The sequence below is a fragment of the Stigmatopora nigra genome, chromosome 15 (genome assembly GCF_051989575.1).
Source record: "Stigmatopora nigra isolate UIUO_SnigA chromosome 15, RoL_Snig_1.1, whole genome shotgun sequence".
Classification (NCBI taxonomy): domain Eukaryota; kingdom Metazoa; phylum Chordata; class Actinopteri; order Syngnathiformes; family Syngnathidae; genus Stigmatopora; species Stigmatopora nigra.
In genome coordinates, this window is record NC_135522.1 from 8,949,000 (window position 1) to 8,970,730 (window position 21,731).

The 21,731-nt window shown below is 40.9% G+C and overlaps 3 protein-coding genes and 1 long non-coding RNA gene across 6 annotated transcripts; 3 read left to right on the forward strand and 1 right to left on the reverse strand.

Moving 5' to 3' along the window:
- The first annotated feature begins 178 nt into the window (after positions 1–178).
- On the forward strand, positions 179–3,187 carry dhrs7b (dehydrogenase/reductase (SDR family) member 7B). Its single transcript, XM_077734033.1, has 7 exons — positions 179–319; positions 657–810; positions 968–1,086; positions 1,165–1,378; positions 1,574–1,666; positions 1,747–1,899; positions 2,453–3,187. Exons 2-7 carry the CDS (start codon positions 660–662, stop codon positions 2,656–2,658), a joined length of 936 nt encoding a protein of 311 aa, XP_077590159.1. The 5' UTR covers positions 179–319; positions 657–659; the 3' UTR covers positions 2,659–3,187.
- Positions 3,188–3,218: 31 nt separating this feature from the next.
- On the reverse strand, positions 3,219–16,349 carry cramp1 (cramped chromatin regulator 1). 2 transcript variants are annotated; one of them, XM_077734032.1, is made up of 20 exons: positions 16,219–16,349; positions 14,166–14,506; positions 12,724–12,926; positions 12,462–12,615; positions 12,023–12,106; positions 11,791–11,839; positions 10,998–11,083; positions 10,618–10,741; positions 10,174–10,255; positions 9,151–10,053; positions 8,836–9,013; positions 8,389–8,567; positions 8,239–8,310; positions 8,077–8,158; positions 7,543–7,653; positions 7,160–7,302; positions 6,668–6,854; positions 6,411–6,578; positions 5,763–5,908; positions 3,219–5,258 (listed from the first exon to the last, which is right to left on the reverse strand). In XM_077734032.1, the coding sequence occupies exons 1-20, from the start codon at positions 16,248–16,250 to the stop codon at positions 5,145–5,147; spliced, it is 3,438 nt and encodes a 1,145-aa protein (XP_077590158.1). In that variant the 5' UTR covers positions 16,251–16,349; the 3' UTR covers positions 3,219–5,144. The 2 variants fall into 2 exon arrangements, with proteins under 2 accessions (XP_077590158.1, XP_077590157.1); XM_077734031.1 differs by lacking the exon at positions 16,219–16,349 and adding an exon at positions 14,880–15,160.
- LOC144208274 (uncharacterized) lies at positions 6,417–16,925 on the forward strand. The gene is made up of 4 exons (XR_013328860.1): positions 6,417–7,314; positions 10,210–10,264; positions 12,762–12,935; positions 15,333–16,925. It is a non-coding gene; the product is annotated as an uncharacterized LOC144208274 (long non-coding RNA).
- Positions 16,926–17,176: 251 nt separating this feature from the next.
- On the forward strand, positions 17,177–21,210 carry jpt2 (Jupiter microtubule associated homolog 2). Of its 2 annotated transcripts, none has more exons than XM_077734035.1 (5): positions 17,177–17,422; positions 18,146–18,297; positions 19,355–19,503; positions 19,813–19,849; positions 20,035–21,210. In XM_077734035.1, the coding sequence occupies exons 1-5, from the start codon at positions 17,370–17,372 to the stop codon at positions 20,295–20,297; spliced, it is 654 nt and encodes a 217-aa protein (XP_077590161.1). In that variant the 5' UTR covers positions 17,177–17,369; the 3' UTR covers positions 20,298–21,210. The 2 variants fall into 2 exon arrangements, with proteins under 2 accessions (XP_077590161.1, XP_077590160.1); XM_077734034.1 differs by having other exon boundaries at positions 17,192–17,422; positions 20,029–21,208.
- The last annotated feature ends 521 nt before the right edge of the window (positions 21,211–21,731 follow it).

Below are 21,731 nucleotides of genomic sequence, written 5' to 3' on the forward strand. Positions count from 1 at the left end.
CTGACCAAGTTCTGAAGATAAAAATAGACAAAATTACGATTTTACAGTCTTTGCATTGAATAATTATTTCCAAATGTCTAATTATTTAGACAGACTGATTTCGTGGGTACTAAAGTATAAAACTAGAGCATTCGTCGTGGTGTTGAGTTCTGTCAGCTGCAAAATGTCAAACTTCATTTCCCATGATTCTTTGTACGGAAAAACCCGGAAGTAAACAGTGTTAACCTCAGACGTCTTGCAAGGGAAACGTTTATTACTACTACCGTGTTGTGAAAACATAACAGTGGCCCAAAGTGAGCCAGCCACTCTACAAATTAAGGTAGTTAAATAATTTGTTATTATTAATTGTTTGAATTCTAAATTTCTCTTACAAGCGCAATGAGACTAACGTTAGTATTAGGGTCGAAAAATCAACAACAAGATAACAAATTAGTGGGCACAGGTGTGCAGTGCTGAATGGCGTTTTCACAAGTGTGTACTGTAATGCATTAAACGGTGTTGTCGGTTGAATACGACTTGTTGATATTATAAACAGTGAACGTCACACTGCACAAGAAGGCATGCCCAGTTTCAATAGTCAAGAACCCTAGTGATTAACTCATCTCAAGTCACAGCAGAATCAACTTTGTCAGTGGTCATATGTTATATTCGTGTAGGTGATGGAGCGTGTTACCAGCGCACTACCAGCACTGCTCATGGCAAGCCTGGGGGTCTGTCTTCTTTATCGCATCCTCTGCCGGCTCCGAGGCGGGGCTTCCTTAAAGGATGCGGTGGTGGTCATCACAGGTGCCAGCTCCGGACTAGGCAAAGGTCAGCCTAATTTTCTCACAACTTCTACTGACGCTGTCTATTTAATATTTTTGGAACGACCGACACTTTTTCAGTCTTATATCAATGCAAAAAAACAGTCTTGTATTCGGGCTAAGACGGTAATTTACACTGATTTTGGACCATTTTGCTCTTCCAGAATGCGCGCACGTTTTCCACAGCGTGGGGGCTCGCCTGGTACTGTGCGGTCGGGACGCAGGTCGACTGCAGCGGGTAGTTGATGAGCTAAATGCAAAACCAAGGGATGGAAAGCACCAGGTATTCAGTCACGCATACGCTGATCATGTCCCAAAAGAAAACAGCTGCACAGCATGTTTTTTGTGTGTGTTCAACCAGCCGACGTGCATTCCCAGCACTGTTATCTTTGACCTGAGCAATGTAGCCTCAATGGAGAGGGCAGCGCAGGACATCTTGAAGTGTTATGGACGAGTGGACGTTCTCATCAACAATGCCGGCGTTAGCTACCGTGGCAACATACTGGACACACACCTGTCTGTTCAGAGGGATGTTATGGAAACCAATTACTTTGGGCCGGTTGCTTTAACGCAAGGTGAGCAGCATAAAAAAGTACTGAAACATTTAGAAGTTGCGAATTAGGATGTTTAGAAAAGGTAAAAAGTAACCCCAATGCAGGGAGGGCTATATTTATATATTACACTAATGAGTTTCAGCGTGGATTTTAACATTTTTTATGAACTTAAAAAAATGTTCAGTGCTGTGTCTTAGTGACTTAATATCTCATCAGCTCTCCTGCCCTCCATGGTTCATCAGCGCAGTGGCCATATTGTTGTCATCAGCAGCGTTCAGGGCAAGATAGCCATTCCGAACCGTTCGGCTTGTAAGTATTCATTTCAAAACAGCATGTTTCCCCACACTTTGAACTTAAATGAAAGCAAGATATTTTATCTGCGCGGCCAGATGCAGTATCCAAACACGCCACCCAGGCCTACTTTGATTGCTTACGTGCAGAAGTGGAGCAGTACGGAATTCCTGTGACTGTCATTAGTCCAGGATACATCCGGACCAATCTGTCCCTCAATGCTGTCACGGGAGACGGGACCAAGTATGGAGGTAGGTCCAAACAAAAATATTGTTGGTTTCTTTTACCTTTTCAAAATACAGTTGCAACTCTCCTTATAAAATTAATTGTTTCTAGAACTTTTTTCGTAACTCTAACATTTCGTAAGTAAAGCAGTACTTTAAATGTAAATTCTCTACATCGTTCCGCAGTCCTCACACAACTACTAACTGAACACTTTAAAATTGGTCAGTGTCCCAATTTCCTATGAAAGATGTGAGGAAACACAATAATGAGATACAATTATAATTAAATGATTTATTAATGTCTTAAAATAAATAAAGCATATGAAAATGTGCCATGCAAAACTGAAATAGTTCCCTCCACAGTCGTTATAATGGGAGACATAATTTCTATGTTTGTCTGCCAGATGGCGGCAAGAGACTGTTCTTTTCACTTGGCTCAGGTCAAAGACAAATCCTGGATCTCAGACAAAGCTCTGGAGCCTTTGATTGGCCCCCTTTGTGGAACCAAATTCAAATGAAAAGTGAATGAAGCAAGTTTTAATCGGAGCTCATCCATTCTTTTTCTTGTCACTACTTTTAGTTGTGGACAAAACAACGGCAACGGGTCGGGACCCGAGAGATGTGGCTCTCGCTGTTCTGAAAGCCGTACGTAACAGGAGCAAAGATGTTGTCTTGGCAGGACCTTTGCCAACTGTGGCCATCTATCTTCGCACATTGTGGCCCGCTCTTTTCTTTAAACTCATGTCATCTCGTGCTCGCAAGGAGGACAAACCCAAAAATACGTGAGACCGTAAGGAAAAATGTGAAGATTTGTGAAATACAACAGATAAGTTATTTTGAAAGTCAATTTTTTTCTTGTCATGTAATGCCTTTGAGGATGGTAGACGTCCAATTAAGCGCCTGTTGAAAACTACAGCTATAGATCTGAACACATTTTATTTCATTTTTGTCTGTTTCTCACATCTTTCATATAAAAGTAGAACACTAATCATGTTTTAAAGGGTATAAATGTTAGTTTTTGGTGGACCATGGAACAAATTATAGAATTTACATATAAAGTACTCCCACTTAGGAATAATCCATGTTAATATTTACCCTTACATTTCTTAGTGGATTATGATATCTAGCTTTGAAGTTTCAAGATCTCTAAAAAAACTCAAATAACAACATTTACATTAGACGGGGGAACAAATACACACAAACACAAAAGCTTTTTGTAGTGAACTTTATGCACAGAATAAAAACCAATGGAAATTTGGACAGATTGTTCCATTTTCTCAGATAGTCTTAAGTTAAAGAGAAGCACTTTTTTTTTTAAGAAATGTTAATAAATATTCCAAACAGCAAATTTACATTATGTTACAAAAGCACAGTGAATACTGGAATCACCATTTGTACAAATAAGACCTTAATAAGAATAAAACACAGATTCAAAGTTTAAAATATGTTAGTTTCTATTTAAAAACAATATTCAGTTTGCAAGCCTTCTCATTGGATTTCCCCATCTTCACCAGTAAGGGGGAGTATTTAAGATTTAATTAACACAAAATACAAATTCACACTGGGATGATGCTGGTTTGTTAAACCACTCAATGTTAGATGTGTATTTGCAGTAAATAAGTAAGCACCAAAACAGAGTAAGCATCAAACCTCAACTAACAGCATATAAAAAGACCAGCCTGAGGTTAAAGCTGTGGTGGCTATTTGTAGTGACTTTGGCACAAGGGTTTGCATCCACAAAACAGTCAACATTTCAACCATATTCAACACAACCAGTCGACTGAAATTAGTTTTTCACTTTCTTGGGGTTTAAATGGAGTGTTCCTTTTTAATTTAAAAAAGAAAATATACCTATTACATACATTTAAGCCAAGTACTAGTTGATGGAGTCTGAAATATTTTCTTTGTAGTTAATTGATGTGCCAGATATGCACACTGAATTAAAACATTTCAATGCCAAATTGAAATAAAATCTATTGGCACCAGGCGGGGAACACCCTGAATTGTTGGCCAGCCAATCGCAGTCTTTATCCAACCAAAACTGCCATTTTTTCCTACAGCAGGGGTGTCCAAACTTTTTTTTCTCCAAAAGCCGCATCCACCCCCCCCAAAAATGCATGAATGGTACATGTTTTTGCATGCTTGTTATTCATTTTTATGCATTTAATAAATAATTTTCTGTCAATTTTCAGATTCTCACATATTTCACACAGAAAGTGGGACAATTTCATCATTATTAAATGGTTTCATGGGAGATTTTTTTAGAACCGTGGAATGAATCACAGAATTTACATATAAAGAACTGCTCTGCTTACGACAACTTCAAGTTACAAAACTACTGTAAACTACTGAAAAAAAATCTATGCAATTTTCTACATTTGTTTCATCATGTCAGGTTTTGACCTGTTAGTCCCATCTAGTGTTAAAGATTAGAAGTGCAATGTAAGTGGAATTCAAGGCTTCTTATGTGAGCCATATTCAATGATATTTTGAACATTTGCAGCGGACCAATAAAAAAAGCAGTGGGCCAGCGTTGGCCCGCGGCCCGTAGTTTGGACACCCTGCCATACAGCTTTCAATAATTTAATGCATGCTGAAATATTGATTTCAATTCAATTGATCCAGCAGACCTGATGGTGATGAAATTAAAGGCAACTTAAATACATGATTGGAATTCTAGTAATGAGTAAGCTCTTTATCAAAAATATATAAAAATACTCACAAAAAGTTAGTGACACTAAACTCTCAGGTGAAATTTTAGGATGAACTTTTCAGTGCTCAATACTGATTTACAGGCGGAATTAATTTGACCAACTGAAACATGGAACAATTGGACATGTTCTAAATTTAGACAAGGTCAAATCAAGTTCGCCTGTAAAGGTTATATTGCACATTGAGGTTCTTCCAGTATGTTCGCCAAAGGTTCTTAAAAAGCTGTGAGCAACAAAACTGCACATTTTGGTGGATTCGCACATTTTTAGGGGGTTAAAAATGAAACAAAAAAAAATAGCAGGAAAAGACTAAAAATCTGTAAAATATGTTTTTTGTTCAGATATGGCAGAGTATTTTCCTGTACATGAGGTTGTGTTTTGTAAACTCGATGGTCTTTAAAGGGAAAGTCATTATTGCACTTCAAAAACAGGGCAGGGGATGGCTTAAAGTACTGGTCTGTTTTTTTTTTTGCAATCGTCTTTGCTCACTTGTTTTGTCCAGACGGCGCTGCGTGAATGAAGGGAGCCCCCTACCCCATCTCTCTTTCTTGGTCCGCTCCTTCACGGTGGCGGAATGGAGGGTTCGGCCACGGCGAGCTCCTGGGCCAGGTCGTTGAAGCGCGCAATGTAGTCCACGCTGCTCTCGCTCATCATGCAGGCAAGCTGAGAGTCCATCTGTAGGCCCGGCACAACACTAACTGATTAAATTGATATATGTATCTATATAGGGACAACAACAACAGGATTCAAAGAAACCAAAAAAACATTTCATTTTTGCCAACAGCTTAATTTGCATTGACTTGCTACATTGACAGCATTCCATATGCTGTAGTAATACCACAATAGGGTAAAAGAGGTCATTATTTCAAATCAATAGTCAGGGTTATTTTATTTATAATATAATGCTAGTACTTTAATACACATCAGTCTTAAAATCACTAGTCACAAGTATAAGTAGTTAATTAGATATCTTTACATTTAAACCTGCTTGTTTACACTGGATAGTTTTAGGTTGCAGCACTAGTTCATACATTGAAAAAAATTTGGCACATCAGTTTATGGTTAATTCAAAAATGAAGATTTTATATTATCTATATAATATATTATATCTTGCCATATATAGATATAGTATAAAATGGCCCTTGTTTTTTTCCCATATCCCACAAATAGATACTCTACCTCAGCCACATCGGGAAGCCCGCGGGAGTGAAAAGAATCGTGGGAATTGCAGTCCAGCAAGCTGGGACCGAGCAAAGCTGTGCCACTGGAGGGGCCAGAAGGGATGAGAGTGCTCCGCCTGCCCTTATCAGAAGATACCATGCTAGCTGTAATGACATAACATCTGCTCAGAATTTCTCCTCAAGGTAAAGTAGTACTGTGCTCACAATACACAAAACTTCAAATTGATAACATTTTCAATACTATATCAATAAATACTACAAAATTTAATGTTAACAATAATAATACTCCAATTAAAAATCACAACACTAATCGATACTGAATTGTTGTACTTGGATAAAATTGACTGGAAAATTATCAGTATTTTTGTTTTACATGACCACAGGTCACCAGATATTTGAGTTTGCGCTCCATGTACGTAGTATAGTGTGTACTCTAATAAAGGTGGGTATTTTTTCAACTCATTGGCTGCATTGATGTTGCTTGATGTCCAATCCATTTGAGTGTTTGGCAGTGATTGAACAAACGCTCATTGTATTGGTCGTCAACTAGTGATAAAATCATTTAAAAGTCATCTTTTATCATGTATAACGCTGCAACCAATTGCAATCCAAGTAATCGAGATGAGCGTTAGAAGACAAAACTCACACAGGAGACATCCTAACGTGGAGTCAGAGGAGTCGCTGGGATACCACTGTGGATCATGGCTAGGCGACGGAATCCAGCCCCGCGACGGGCTGACGGATGGCGACGTGGCCAGTAGCTTAGAGCTCTCGCCGCTACTCATTTTGGCCGGAGAGAGCGCCGCCTCCTCGCCTGTGTCACAAAAGCAAACCAGATATTGATGCCTCGCTTCAACAATGGCACAAATCCTTATTCGAGGATGTTGCCCCGCGTTCACGTACCGTAGTGGGCAGAATTGATGGCGAGCTCGATGATGGAGTCACTGATGTGTGTTTGATTCTCTCCAGGCGTCATAGCCTCCTCAGGGGGACCCGGCAGTGAGATGTCAAGAAGGGAAGCAACGCTGGGCGGCGAGAGGAGTGAGTCTCCTGCTCCTGTCACTCCAGGTGATGGTGGGGGCAGACCGTTCTACAAAGGAATATTGTGTTTTCATGTACAATATATATAGAAACGTGCATGTTTAATGACAGTGTTTTGCACTTGCCACTTTTGCAATATTTTACTAAACATGGTTAGATAGAGGTTTTAAACATATCACTGTTAGATTAAGTAACTAATAGAGGACTAGCAAAATTGTCCACTTGACCAAATCGCGTCTGCATTAAATCATTGGCTGAAATTCACATCACTAGAAATCCAATTCATTTTGACTAGAAGGGGTAGAATTAACTTCAATTTATTTGCCTCGCTACATAAACACGCACTTTTCTGACCTCTGAGACATTGTGTTGAAGGAGCTGAGGTTCTGGTCCAGCATCAACAATTGGTGCAGGAACGACCGCTACAGGAGAATTCTGTTCCCGACAAGGACTTCCAGGAATTATTCCTGCAGTTTTTGCTGCAAGGTCAATTGCACCTAGAAAATAAGGTAAATGTGGTCAGAAACTTGCAGGGGAAAAATTTCTGTTAGAATAAAACACAATGAAATTTGACATTTTCATAGATGTTTCATATTTGCTTATACGAGAAAAATATATATCATTATTTAATCTTTTTTTTATTTACACTACTCCGATAAAATCCTAATCGCAAACCTGACACCAAAAACCTTCAATGGAAACATACTTCTGGAGAGAAGCAATATTATTATACATACTGGAGAGGTGGTTGTCTACCGCAGAGCCTGAGGACGTTAAGGAGGCTTTGGACGGTAGAGCCAGAGAGGTAGGAGCGAGCCGGGTTTGAATTGGCCGGAAAGATCCAGTTCCTGAGGAAAGACACAGGAAATGTGAGAGACCGATAATAATTACACAGTCGTTGTCTAGTGAGTTTTTGTAGCAAGTAGCTTTAAAATGAGACTTCTACCGTATTTTCCGGACTACTTATTTCTTTGGTTATTTTCTGTTTTACAGTAAGAAAACAACCATTACTGGATGAATTTATTGTTTGTGATATTAACCCTAATAATGTGCTTTTGATTAATCATACAGTATCTCAGAAATACTATTTGTGATGATTTTTCGAAAGATTTCCCCTTCAAAGTAAGACATTTGTACTCTCTATTAAAACCATGAATATGGAGGTGAAAATTGTGAATCAGGTGGCAGCTTATATGTGGGAAATTGACAAATTCAACAATTTTAAGGCAATTTTAAGGGTGCGGCTTATGTGTCAGTAAATACGGTAGTACCTGTGGCAGCGGAGTTGGATAGGATGGAGAAAGAGCAGACGTGTTGAGAAGTATCTCCTGTAGTTCGCGGTAACAGAGTTCGCTATGGATGAGACACACATCAGCTTAGTTGGATGCACGATTTTATTGGCTTAACTCAATGGAAACACACAAAAAATTTACCTGAACGACGAGCGGCTTCCGTAGTTTGTTTCGAGGTTTTCTTGGTCGTGAGAGGAAAAGATCTGACTGCATCTGCCAATATAAATGATTCATCGTCATTATGACTGACTATGAGGGTTTGGAACTCGGAGGAGCTGAATGGACACTCACACTGATGGAATCGAGCTGCTGCCTTAAGGCCAACTCGGCTTCCTTGTTGGGGGAGAACATTCGGCTGTGGCGGGAACTGTTTGGGGGGAGCGTGGTGGGTACTGCAAAGACATTGCCTTCTGAGTCACTGGTTGCGCCCCCTGATGATGCGAGAAGAGAACGAGGGAGGTTGCGTGCGCCTGAAGGGGAAGGAAAAATATAAGAGAGATGACACCCTTGTTGAAACCCTCTTTGTACTATGATATAACTCCTGAAGGCAGATACCTCCCCTAAGTGGCCAGTGAATTATAATATAATTGTGACATTTCATGTTCGTATTATTGTTATTATCCTATACTATAAACTTTTATGTATTTGACAGATCCAACCTGTGATGTGGTGAATCTGCAAAGTGCTGAGGTATTACTGTATAATCAACAAAATATTTAAAGGTCTAATTAATGATACCTGAGCCTCCAACATTAGGGAGGTGTAATTTGGCTCCTCGGATAAACGCCTGTTGTCGTCCACAACTTGGGCTGCGGATTGCCGCAATTGGACCTTTTCCTGGAGGTGTGAGGCTCTGGTCATGTTCCTCTTGAGGAGACTTAAGGGGTGATGTGGCTGTGGAACACACCTCGGGAGGCTGAAAGAGAAAAAGAATGAACATGAAAACTCCACACAAGAAGGTCCAGACCTGGGATCGAACCCCAATGGCTGATGCGCTTAGCACTCGGGCCAACCCAAGCTCGGCTTGTGATGCAAAAACAGGAAAATGCCTACCAAAGGTTTGGGATTGACCTCTGTGGTGACCAGTCTCAACAAACACCGCAGCACTCGTTGTTTCCCGTGTGCTCTCTGCTGAATTTGGGCTTGGCCCTTTTCACGAGTGTCTGAGACAGACTGCCATTCGTACTCCAGCTGTAGCTTGCCGGGCTTCCCAAACATCAAGTACAACTCGGCCAGCGTGACATTCTCTGCGTCGCGGGCATTCCAACCTTCTCCTCTGATCTGTTCGACGCTTCGCTCTTTGCCCTGCGGCACCCCTTCCTCTGATCCAGCCACCGACAGCTTGGCTGGAGCGCTCCGAGCGCTCTCCGGAGACGAAGAGGTGGTTACATTCTGCTCCTCGTTGCACTGTTCCAACAAGCTTTCTGAACCACCCATTGGTGGGTCCGTCGTTTTGTCCCCTGCGAGGCTTCCACCGATCTCTACCCCGGCAGTGATGCTTTTATTCCCTTCAACGAGTCCTCCCTCAGTTGACTCCTCTCTGGGATTGACTTGTTGTGGAAGTGCAGAGACAGTAATAGGCTTCTTCTCCTCTAACTTAGCAGACCCATCGGGTGACATTTCAAGGCCGGGTGCATCTGTTTGACAGTTGTCACTCTGTAACGTCGCTGTGTTTCCTCGACCGGATTTGGGGTTCGTCCTTAGGGGCGCAGCGGTGTGAATACCCAGAATCTGAGCAGCCGGTAGCTCTTTGGCGTTGGGTCGAGCCTTGCCGCTTTCTTGCCAGTGGACTGTACAGGAAGCCTTGGAGTGAACCACACGGGCCACACCGGGCAATGTGGTCAAGGAGCTGCTTTCAGCCGGGAAAAGGAAGAGCTCCTCGGGCGGGGATTTGTTTGGAGAAGCGGCATTGGATTGAGTCCCCTCTAAAGCGTCCCTCTCCATCAGACTTTCCATCTAAAAGAGCTTTGTTAAGGAAAAATAGCAATGGGAGTAAAATGGAATTGAGATGCTTTAAAAACACCTGGTTTTGTGCAAGAAATCCAAATTGAAATGAGTAAAAATATCAAAGGATACAATTCTCTGGTCATGATAGGCCCATTTCTGTTTCAGGTACTCAATGAGGCTGGAAACTTTCCTGTGGAGCTCCACCACCATCCTAGTACAGGTAAAAACACAGTTTTTTTTACTCATAACTCAAATTTTGCCATCTGCGCATAAATAGTACTTTATTTATTTTTAATGAGAGCATCCCAAAGTTTAGATTCCCATTCAGTCGTTTTGTGAATTTTTTTAGATGTAGTCCTTCATTCTACATTACTGCTAAAATAGCCTAGTAAAACAAAGGATAATGAGCAAGCTAAATATTTTGGCATTGATTCTAACTCTTCTTGTATTTTTCCCCATTAGTTTTCATATAAGCTGTTAAAACTTTAAATCCAAAGGCAAAAACGTCTCCATTTTTGTTATCTGAACTGATTCGCTCTATATATGTGGACTTAGTTGACTAGTGTTACTAACCTGAGCCGAGGGTTGTGTGCTAGACTCTGAACGCGGGCCCAGGAATAGTTACTCCGCGGTTGAAGCTCCACCGCAACCTTCAGGGGTAAACGCACCGGTTTCTGGTCTTCTTCGTCGCTTACTCCTGCACGGAGAGAGAGACAGTTTGGTTTTTTTTCTCCAACTTGAGTGCTATTGATCATTTAACAATTCATCAGTCTGCTTTTCCTCATGTGGTGTTACCATGGAAACACCAACAGCCCCCTCGCGGCTGTTGTTATTGCTAGAATCCCGCCCATGCAAAAAAACCCGGAGCCTCACGATTGGCACAGTTTGTGGTTTCAGCAGCAATGATTTTTCACTGAGTATTTTCTCAAGTCCATTTGTGTGTGGACACTCACCATCTGGGTCGCAAAGTTTCTTCAGAGCGCGGCACATGGGTGCTTTAATCCGCAAGTTCCTTCCTTTAGAGCGAACGGTGGTGGCCCTGATTAAAAAAGAAGGGACAGTAATTAGAGGCAGAGTAAATTGGCCGTCAGGTAACTGTAAGATTAATCTGCACCAAAAATAAAAAACAGCATTTTCATCCAAAAATGACCACATTTTACGTCAATAAGACCTACTGGAATTCCTTTGAAAGTAGCTGGAACCATTGTTTCTGATACCCGATACACTATGTATTAGTAATTTGACAAAAAAAAAACACTCTTTCAAAAAGAAAAATGTGTTCTACTAAATTTAGAAACAATGAAGACAAATGAGGAATTGTTTTCTCATTGGCGTTCAGTAGGGCCACCCGGTGGATATCATGTCAGCCCCACAGTTCTGAGATCGAGTGTTCGATCCCGGATCCAGACTTTCCTGTGTGGATTTTGTATGTTCTGCCAGGGCTAGTGTGGGTTTTCTCTGGGTACTCCAGTTTCCTCCTACATCGCCAGCACATGCATTGTAGGCTGGTTGAACACTGTAAATTGTGTGTGAGTGTAAATGGTTGTCCATCTCCCTTGTGCCCTGCGATTGGCTGGCCACCAGTTCTGGGTGTCTCCCACCTGGTGCCCATAGTTAGCTGGGATAGGTTCCAGCACCCCCTGTGATGCTTGTGAGGATAAGCGGTATGGAAAAGGCAGGAGAGTGGTGTTCAGTCTTTCATACCCCAGAGAGATTTTAAAAAGCATGTTTGGGTGCTCTACTTACCCTTGTTGGATGAGTTCATTCAGCTTTGCCACATTTTTATCATCCATGACTGCATGAGGCAAAAAACAACAACAAAAAACTTGTTTACAACACATTTCCCAAAAGACCAAAGGTGTGTGTGCGTGTGTATGGAGGGGCGTTGGGTGGAGCTGGTTGTCAGCACCTTGCACTTAATTGCGTCCTTTGAGATCTAACATAAAGTCAGAAAACATTGTTGAGGAACTGTACTTACGTCCGCCGACTTTTTTGCGCAGCTCAGCGTAGCAGATGAGACCGTAGAGCTCCTGAGAGGATTTTTTCAGCACTCGTGTGTACACTGTTGAGGAGACAGAGCACGTGTCACCCAAAAAAACATTTGCAAGTAAAATATTGGCGTACTGAAGGACTCGTTTACATCGAATAAAAATGACCCTATGTACTTGTAGAATGTGTTTGGCACAAAAAAAAAGATATCCCCTGAATTTAAGAAACATAAAAAGTGCCTTTTTTCAATGCAATTGTGGATTCCAAATCAGTAAATGGTGCCGGAATATGTACCAAAAATTGTGTTCAATTTGAGAGTATTTGCAGTATTTCACTAGCCTTGTTTTATGGACTCCTATGCAAAATCAGATGAACTTCAAAAAGTAATATTCATTATTGTGTAGTAAGTAGTAAGTGTGTCAACATACCATTGGCAAAGTCGATGTGCTTGGATATCTTATGCCACGTGCGGTAGTAGAAATGGCGGACTTGTTCCTTGTTCTTCACCATGTTAGCTGGCTTGCCTCTTTTCTTGTATTTCATAGCAATGTTGTTCTGGATGGCTTCGAAATCTTTGCCATGCTGGAGAGGCGATGAAATCAATATTAGATGCATGCATTACACGTGAGATGTTCCATGAAATGTAAAATGCCAAAACAATCGGGCCAATGAAAAAAAACATTCTCTGACCTCATAGAGTCCTTCAAAAAAGCTGTTTTTATCCTCAGCGCTCCAAGACTCCCACTGCCGACGGGCTCGCTTCTGGTTACCGGCATGCTCCTCCTTCTCAGCAGGTCCTTGGCCCTTGGTGGTCTTGGAGACTCCCCCAGAGGAGCCAGTAATGGGTCCAGATTGTCCCACCGCGCTCTGTGAAGAGGCACCGTTCTCTGCTCCTGTAATCCGTAAGTTAAGAAACACTTAGAAACTAAGCACAATATTAATATTACTATAAAAACCATGTATTTGTGTGTCTTTTGAGATTTTCTAACTCAAATTTGTCATCTGGCAAAGAAGCAATAAAAGCAAACTGGTCCTTTTTGGCCAGGTCTCCTGCATGTAGGTCCAAAAACAACACAGGGTGGGCTTCCATGGGCAAATTTACACAAGCTAAAAGCACAATGGTGCCAGAAAGCATCAAAACAAACACAGATGGAAGTGCTCGCTAAGTGCGCGTGCAGAAACATTAACCTAGATATGTTTCTTCAAATAGATCATATCTACTAAAATAGCATCAATGCACATATGCTGTGGTCAATTAAATCAAAGGTGGGCAGTCCAAAGCAGCAAATTGATAAACAAGACCCTCACCATCAAGCCTAGTGCAAGATGCATAATTAAATTTGTATAATAAAGAGACACGTGAAAATTATCCAATGTTTAATTGACACTAAAAAAGGATTTTGACCAATGACAAATTATAGTATATTGCTATTACGCCAAAAATTGAGAAAAGATTTGTCATATCTTAATTTTTTTGTCTCCTTGTGCCCTGCGATTGGCAGACCACCAATTCACGGTGTCCCCCTTCACCTGGGATAGGCTCCAGCACCCCCAAATGAGACGAGATGGGATTTCTCCACACATGAATCTCTCTCTTATGCTCATATCGGCATATTGCGAGATAATCAAGTTGTATCGGGTAGGTTGACAATCCATTTTTAAGTTGAGCGACTTGGCCCGGTGGTTGTGTGTTTGGCACATTGGGCTCACATCTCTGGGCCCCTGGGTTCAAAACCAGATTCAGACTTTTCTGTGTGGAGTTTGCCTGTTCTCCCCAGGCCTGCGTGGGTTTCCTCTGGGTACTCTGGTTTGCTCCCACATTAAAAAAATGCATAGTAGACTAATTGGACACTCTAAATTGCCCCTAGGTATGAGTGTGAATGGTTGTTTGTCTCCTTGTGCCCTGCGATTGGCTGGCCACCAATTGAGGGTACCCCCCTGCCTCTGGCCCGGAATCAGCTGGGATATGCTCCAGCACCCCCTGCGACCCCAATGAGGATAAAGCGGTTGAGAAAATGAGACGAGAGAGCTACTCCCCAAAGAAGAGAAGGTGTTTGAAACCAGTGCAAGTGGACGGAACAAATAGGTCGATTAAGACTTTGAGCCCCACTCCTGTGTTTTGATGTTCTTACCTTTGGATTTGGCCCCGCCATGGCCGTTGATGGTCGAGCCCACTGAATCCTTCCGGATCCTTTTACTGGGAGGTCGAACGCTGGATCGGAGAAAATGATGCTGGTCGTGACACGACGGGGCGCTGGGTTCCACTGAGGTCTGGTTCTGCTGGATCTGCTGGGCCGGTTGAGTGGAATGAAGTACCGGATGAAGAAGAATTCCCACTCGCTCGTCTCCCTTTGTAGTACTGCGCTCCTCGCTCGCCTGCTCTCCGCTCTCCTCCTCGTCGCAACCGTCGGCGTTTCTGGACGGATCGGTGGTCCCATCGACACCGATCCCTTCCCTGGAGCTGGGTGTCATGCTGCCACAACACACACAGTCCCAAAAAGACACATGAGGAGCAAAGCGATGAGCAAAAAGGAACTTCTAAACACGACGTTTGCCGTCTCTCAACATGGCCGCCGCTGTTTGTTTCAAATCCCCTTCTCCGGTCCCGACAAAACAAGCCCAAATACATTCATTTATAGCCACAGAATGAACGCAACTTGAACCCAGACCTTTTCCGGAGTGTTAAAGAGCCACCCGAGTGTTCGATTTGGCCGATGTTAACGTGTAACATGAAGGAAAATTCAAATGCGAGCGCTTTTCGGTTTAGCGCCCTGCAGAAACGACAACGAGAAGCAATCGGCGCATTCGACCTCTATTTAAAGTGTTTCTTGGCAAGGCAAATGTACCAAATTTCGTGCTCTTCCAAAGTGGCCGACGTCTTCTTTCTCTTCACCATGGATCCGAGCGGTTCGACTGGCAATTGTTGATCAATTTGGGCATAATAAATGCACGGCGGTCGGGTCTGCTCTGGCCGGCTTCCCCGTTCTTGTCCAGCTTCGTCTGAGACGAACTCTGCGCAGTTCCACTCTTCTCTAGCCGTAATATTACTCAATACTAAGACAATAAAACTCATCCAACTTTTACACCTGTCCCTAGAATGTCAGATTTCCACCACATTGCACATTACTTCGACCACCTGAGCTCATTTGCCAAGATAATAATACTTTAATAAACCTACTTCGCAAGCTCATACGTCACTGTCTGCTATCAGAAGGGTAGAAAATACACAAATTACATTTATTTCATCAATTGTTTTGCATTTATGATCAAAATATAATTCCAAACTGTGCTCATTTCAGACCCACACGTTGAGAATTCTGGTTGGAATCTATACTACACCCTGCATTACAACAACAACAACAACAACAACTACTACTACTATTACTACTACTACACAGGTAAAACAATGTTATAATGTTCTTGTTGTACATTTTTAAATACATTTTTTTAAAATCCTTTGCTCACGAATGTCATGGATTGAGATGTGTAGCATTTGATGACATCTGGGGGATTACAACAATGTTTAGCGGCAGTGACAAATGGAGATTGTGATTAATGCCCTGGATCTGACATAAACAATCAATAAGGTCCCTTAAGCATTAGACACGGACAACTTTAAAATACTGTTCTGTGCCAGCTAAACGCTTACTAAGTAATAATTGTCATCATCCTCCCATCAGATCCTATGTTACTTTGCTGGGCACAATCATACATGTTGATCTTCCGTTTTACAACTCGATCCATTGTGGAATTATTATGAAAAATAGACCAAACAATCACCCTTAATTCAACGTCCAAATTGATCTTGGTAGCCTAAATTGAATTCAAATCTAACATCCTTACTTGGACGTAGTGGATTTACTGTAATACACGAGCACAAAGTCATCCTACCAATCCAAATTGTTTCGTTGTGTAAAAGCATCTGATTGTTTATTAAAAAGAATGTACATTATAAATGTGACATAGTAGTGTGATAAGTCACTACTCCAATACGTTCAAGTGACCACTATAATTATAAACACAGATCTGTCTTTTCCATTCATAACGTGATTCTTAGCATAGCTGCTACCACTGCCAGCGAGCATTGCGTGAGTATTTGGAGTCAAATATCATCAAGTAAAGGACATTCTCTTTATCATATGCACCCAATCGCTTTACAAAACAACATGCAATATTGCGATTTACCTGCAGTATGAATCTAAATGTGATTTCTCCATCTAAAGTCTAAATCTGTCTTGCCCGTTAGCAGCCTTCCTCCAACTTGGCTACATATGACAGTTCATGTGGTTTGATAGTCCACGCGCGCTGGCACGCCCACTACAACTCGAAAACAAATCCTGTGATTGGTTAATAAATCCACGAGGAGCGCGGTAAAAAACTTGATTGGCGTAAAGTTTGGCCAATAGACAACAAGAAACGTTAGGAAAAGGACCAATTGTTTTTCTTTTCCTGTTGTTTAATTTAAAAACTTCCTCATAGTATTTTTAACAGCCCAAACGCACATATGATCGAATTATTTTTCCCAAATGGTTAATTTCACCGCTGTTTGTATCGTAACAGCCACATTTGCAGCTATTTCGAGGTGCTTTGATTGTCATATGTTTGGCATTTAATTGGAAAATCATAAAATATCGTCTATTTGTAACGCCGTTAATCATGTTATATTTACTCTTGTCTATTACTAACACTTCTACTGTAACCACAACTATAAATGTATTTGTTTTTTAAATTAAACTGAGAAATTGTTACTTTGAAACGTTCCTTTTCAAAAATAAGAATCAGTCCTGTGCATGACCAGGGCAGTTTTTTATTTTAAAAAAAGTATAACATTTTGTTTCTTCTTTTCATATTTTATGCGTTATAAAGGATAAATAAATGACGTTTCAAACAGATTGTAGAAATTCACAATTCTTTTTGTATCTACTTATTTATGTTACCACTTATTCGTGTTCTATGCTGACTACGTATTATTTATTTATTATGTATTACTTCTGTATTGATCATTTATTTGTGGCGAGGCTTTAAATCCTACTATACTTGTATAATGACAATAAAAGCATTGAATTCATTTCAATCATTTTTGCTGGATGAATTATCAACGTTGTTTTGTGAAGGACGGCTCTGTTAGAGAAATCCAACGTAATTTATGATGCGTGACGTAGTCCATCCCGGCGTTTCGGCTCAAATCGCGAGGTGTTGCTCTTGACACGATTTGATCATCTTTGTAAACGAGTTTGGGTGGGCGCAGACGAGACAAGGAGGAACCTACAAGTCGTCCAGTTGGCAGAGTGACGAAGTTGTCTTCGGAAACTTGAAGACTCCCAACAAAATCCGCAATGACTTCGACGAACGTGTTTCAAGGGCTGGAAGGATCGAAACCGAGCTCAAGGTGAGTAAAAACATTGGGATCGAAACGTATTATAAATTGACGAAACTACTCGCTAGCGCATGTCATGTGAGTTAAAAGATAACAGCTTTTGGAGTCGTGTTTCTCCCGACACTCTCTAAATATGACACCATGAGTCATTTTTGTGTGTCTAATTAATCTTTAACTGGCGTGTTATAAAGTTGTCCCGGTGAGAAAAGGTTTGAAATTATTCATGAGATGTTGCAGGCGTTGTCTTGCGCCTGCGGAAGTGTGCAAATCCGTCACTTGTCTTTTGTGCTAGCTTCCATGCTAATCGACCACATTGTTCTCGTTAAATGAGTGGAATTCATATTTGTAAACGGTAATCACGTTCAACCACGCCCTGGTGTGATTTAAAACATTTTCGACTTTTCTAACTAGAGAAAGTCTCCAATTTATTTGCGCTATTTTGCGCCATTTCCTACCATATGATCAGGTTGTGTGTTAGCATGGACTTTCTCCTTTAGCATTCCAATAAGGCATACCATAATACACATAAATCAAGTGTGACCTCACCCTAAAAAAATACCACTGCCAAACAAATAATCTCTTACGGCATAGTGACTAGGAAATACAAACATGTAGAACAGTAGAATGGTATTGCTAATTCTTAATTGTACACACAAATCCACATTAAAGAGGTTAGACTTAATATAATTGGATTAAAAACCTAAATCCCATTGAAGCTAAAACTGTTCTCTGCAGGGTGCTGCGCCCCCCGGGTGGTGGTTCCAGTAATCTGTTCGGTGGCTATGAAGAGGAAGCCCCACAACCCAGAAGATCCAATAAGATGGCCTCGAATTTGTTTGGTTCACCAGAAGAACAACAGAAATCTCCAAGGCGCTCCAACCCACCAGGTAAGGCAAACATAGTGTGGGAAATACAAATACTGTACCGAGAACATGTATATTTTTGTGATAATATATCCGTTCAACAACAGAAAATGAATGAATGAATCATATATAAAGTAATTGCTATCATGGCTTGGGAAAACACTGCTCAACTTAGTGACTGCCACTAATTGGGCTAAACTTCCAATCCAATTGAAGTACTTGGAGGGTAAGCAGTAAATAATTGCATTTTGATTGGAGGTCTACTTGTGGAAAACTAATTTAGAGTCACGGAAGAAACATTTAAGGGGCAGCCATGTTGGAAATGCAACGTTCCCATTAAAGTCAGTATTGAGTTTAAAAATAAGTCATAATTAACCTTTTTCTTAACTGTTTTTAAAAACATAACTCTCAAACTATTATGCTCAGTGCCTGCTATGGATGGTGTCAGATGTCCAATTCTTATGATGTCATAAAGTTGGGAGATTTGAAAGCAAATCGTTCGTCAGCCCGCCCACTTCAAATGTCTTGGATGTTTACTAGTAATAAACTTAATTCAAAGCAGACACACGATTGGATGTCTATAGTCTTGGAAAGGATCGGCATGTTCTCCTTTTTATACTGTAGTGTGTAAATGGTAGCCATTTTAGGTGGGGCGACTGACAGTTGACCACGAAATCTTGAAAAGTACATATTGTGCAGCATTACTGATTTAATTAGTTACCCATGGTATAGTATTAGTGCTGAAAATTGTCAATCGGGGGGCCGCTTATATGCGAGAAATTGTAAAATGTAACAATTTTAAGGCTGCGGCCTATATGGCCGGGTGGCTTATTTGCGTAACTATGGTAAATCCTGCCGGGGCCTTTTGGGATTTGAAGTCAACATTAGCAGTTGTAATTAAAAATAATAATAATAATAATTTTTAATGGTACCTCCACACAATGTTAATTAAACATGTTTGTTCATACATTAACATTTTGTATAAGAGGTGAGCCACATGTAGTAAATTTTTCCACCATCATGTACAATGTAAAACAAACAGAAGAAATAAAATATGGCTTTAATGGTTGGTAATGTTTAGGTGGAAAGAGCAGTGGAATTTTTGGGGAACCCGAGGCTCCAGTCCAACCACAGAGACCCATTCCTCCAGGCGGACCATCCAGCATCACATTTGGAACTGGGGAGTGTGCAGATCCAGGTCAAAGCCAAAGTCCTCCAACTAAACCAAAGGTGAAGTCCACATATTTCATATTTTAACCAGACTGTGTAGGGTGGAAAAAAAATCAAAATTATCTGTGTTTATAGGTGATATCTCCCAGCGTAATGACAAAATATATGGAAATTATATAGACTATCATGAGTCATCCTCCTTATTGGGTACAATTTTCAAATGCCTGAATGTCCAAATCACAGTTCATGGCATCAAATACTAATGAAATATAATGTAAACTTACATAAAAAAAACATTCTCAATAATCTGGCATTCACATGGTTCCAAAAGTGTTTGTGTTCATTATGATTAATTATTTTATTTTACAGGACAATCTACCTGTAGCATCGGAACCAGAAACACCGGGTGAGCAACTTACACAAACATATTGAAATGTTAATTCCAACATTTTATTTTTCAAATAAGACACTAAACAAACAACCACATGGTTTAGCCTCAATTTAGCCTTAAACGCATTTACATTAGATTTTGCCTCCTTTTTCTCCAATTCACACATACTCAAAAACATTTATTTTACCTTCTAGCAACAGAGGCCAAAGTCATCCAGCCTCCCGAGGCCAAGGAAATCCAGCCTGAGGTTGAAGAGCAAATTGCCTCACCCGCCGCCATTGTGCCAGTTAAGGAGGAGCCTACTGCTGCCCCAGAGCCCGCCCCCGCCGCCACGGCCTGCCCCGCCTCGGCTACTCCCCCCGATGAGATGAAGAATCACGAGCCTCATCTAGGACCCATACCTCGCTCTCATAACAGGGTCCTCAACCCCCCCGGAGGAAAGTCAAGTGTGGTGTTCTACTGATTCGCTGACCTCATCCCATCTGCCCCATTCATGTTTTTGGCCGCCTCCCATTAATCTTCCTTCATTCCAACACTCAGCACACCCTTTGCTTGTCTCAAATGTACAAGATCATGCCCGGTTGTTTGTGAAGGCAAACACGGACAGATCTTTTGTCCTTAACTTGTTGCACTTTTAGCCCCTCAGCTGCCCCCCACCCCCACCCCAACACTCTTCATTTCCTCAATTCTTAGCTCTGCTTCATACAATCACCCCATGATCATTCAACAATCACTACAGCTGAAAAACGGTTCCTTTTCAATACATTTTTTTCTTAAGACATTTAGACAATCACTAAAATTTCAGAGCATGAACCGTCAATCAAGTTTAGCCATTTTTCTCGGTGGCCTTTTGAAAGGAACCTTTCCTCCTCCTCATTGGCTAATTACTCCTGATCACCTATTAGAGCAATTATGGTGCATGTTCTCTATTGTCTTCCTTTTATTCAAACATGTGCCTGTCTTGAAAGGTCAATTTTAGAACTGACTTTTCAGAAAGCAAAAAACCAAAAAAACTAATTGACAAAACATGATTGTTTTTCCCCAAATTATTTCTGTTTGATTTTATGCGAATGTGTCTTTTTTTTCCGATTTGCCCTATTGCTTGCCATATCTGAGGACATGCCTTTTGTCATTATTTTCCATTGGGGTTGGCCTCTGTTTATGTTTTAAATTAAAACAGTTGAAGACGGGGAACTCTGAACAACTTGTGGCTTACCTAACTTCACGTGAGATATTTAGAGGGTGCCTCAAAATCCCTTTCATGATGTACATTGAAGGTATTCCAATACCAGCTAGCCTTGTGTTGATGTCTGGCAGCAATGAGTGCAGCATAATTAAACCCGATGTTTTGCAATAAATGTTTTTTTTGCAGTTAAATGACTAAGTAGCATTCTGTTAATGGCTACGCTCATTGGTTGCTGACAAAATGATGAGTCAAATACTGCACATATTGTTAAAGTTTGCACCAGTTCAAATTAGACCTTAGGCCCGAAGTCAGCCAGGATAGGGTCCTGCACTCCCCGCCACCCTAGTGAGAATAAATCGGTTCAAAAAATGCATGAGATGAAGCTTCACATAATATAAATTGCTCATTCAGTACGTCTTGTGACCGCATCAATTTCAATTCTTAACGTCAAATTAATGTTACACCATATCTACAGTATTTTCTGTTACACTGTATTTTAAATGCAAACATCCTAGCACAGGACAGTAGAAATTCATCTCTTATTTCTAATTGCACATCCTGTTTTAGAAGCCCCACACAAACATTTTGATGCCAGTATGTGACATCACCCTCTTTCTCAATTGTAAATCAACCAAATGTGATTATTCAGCATGATACATCTTAAAATGATCAAATAGGAATTGAAGTCTGAACTGATAAATCTGCATTGCT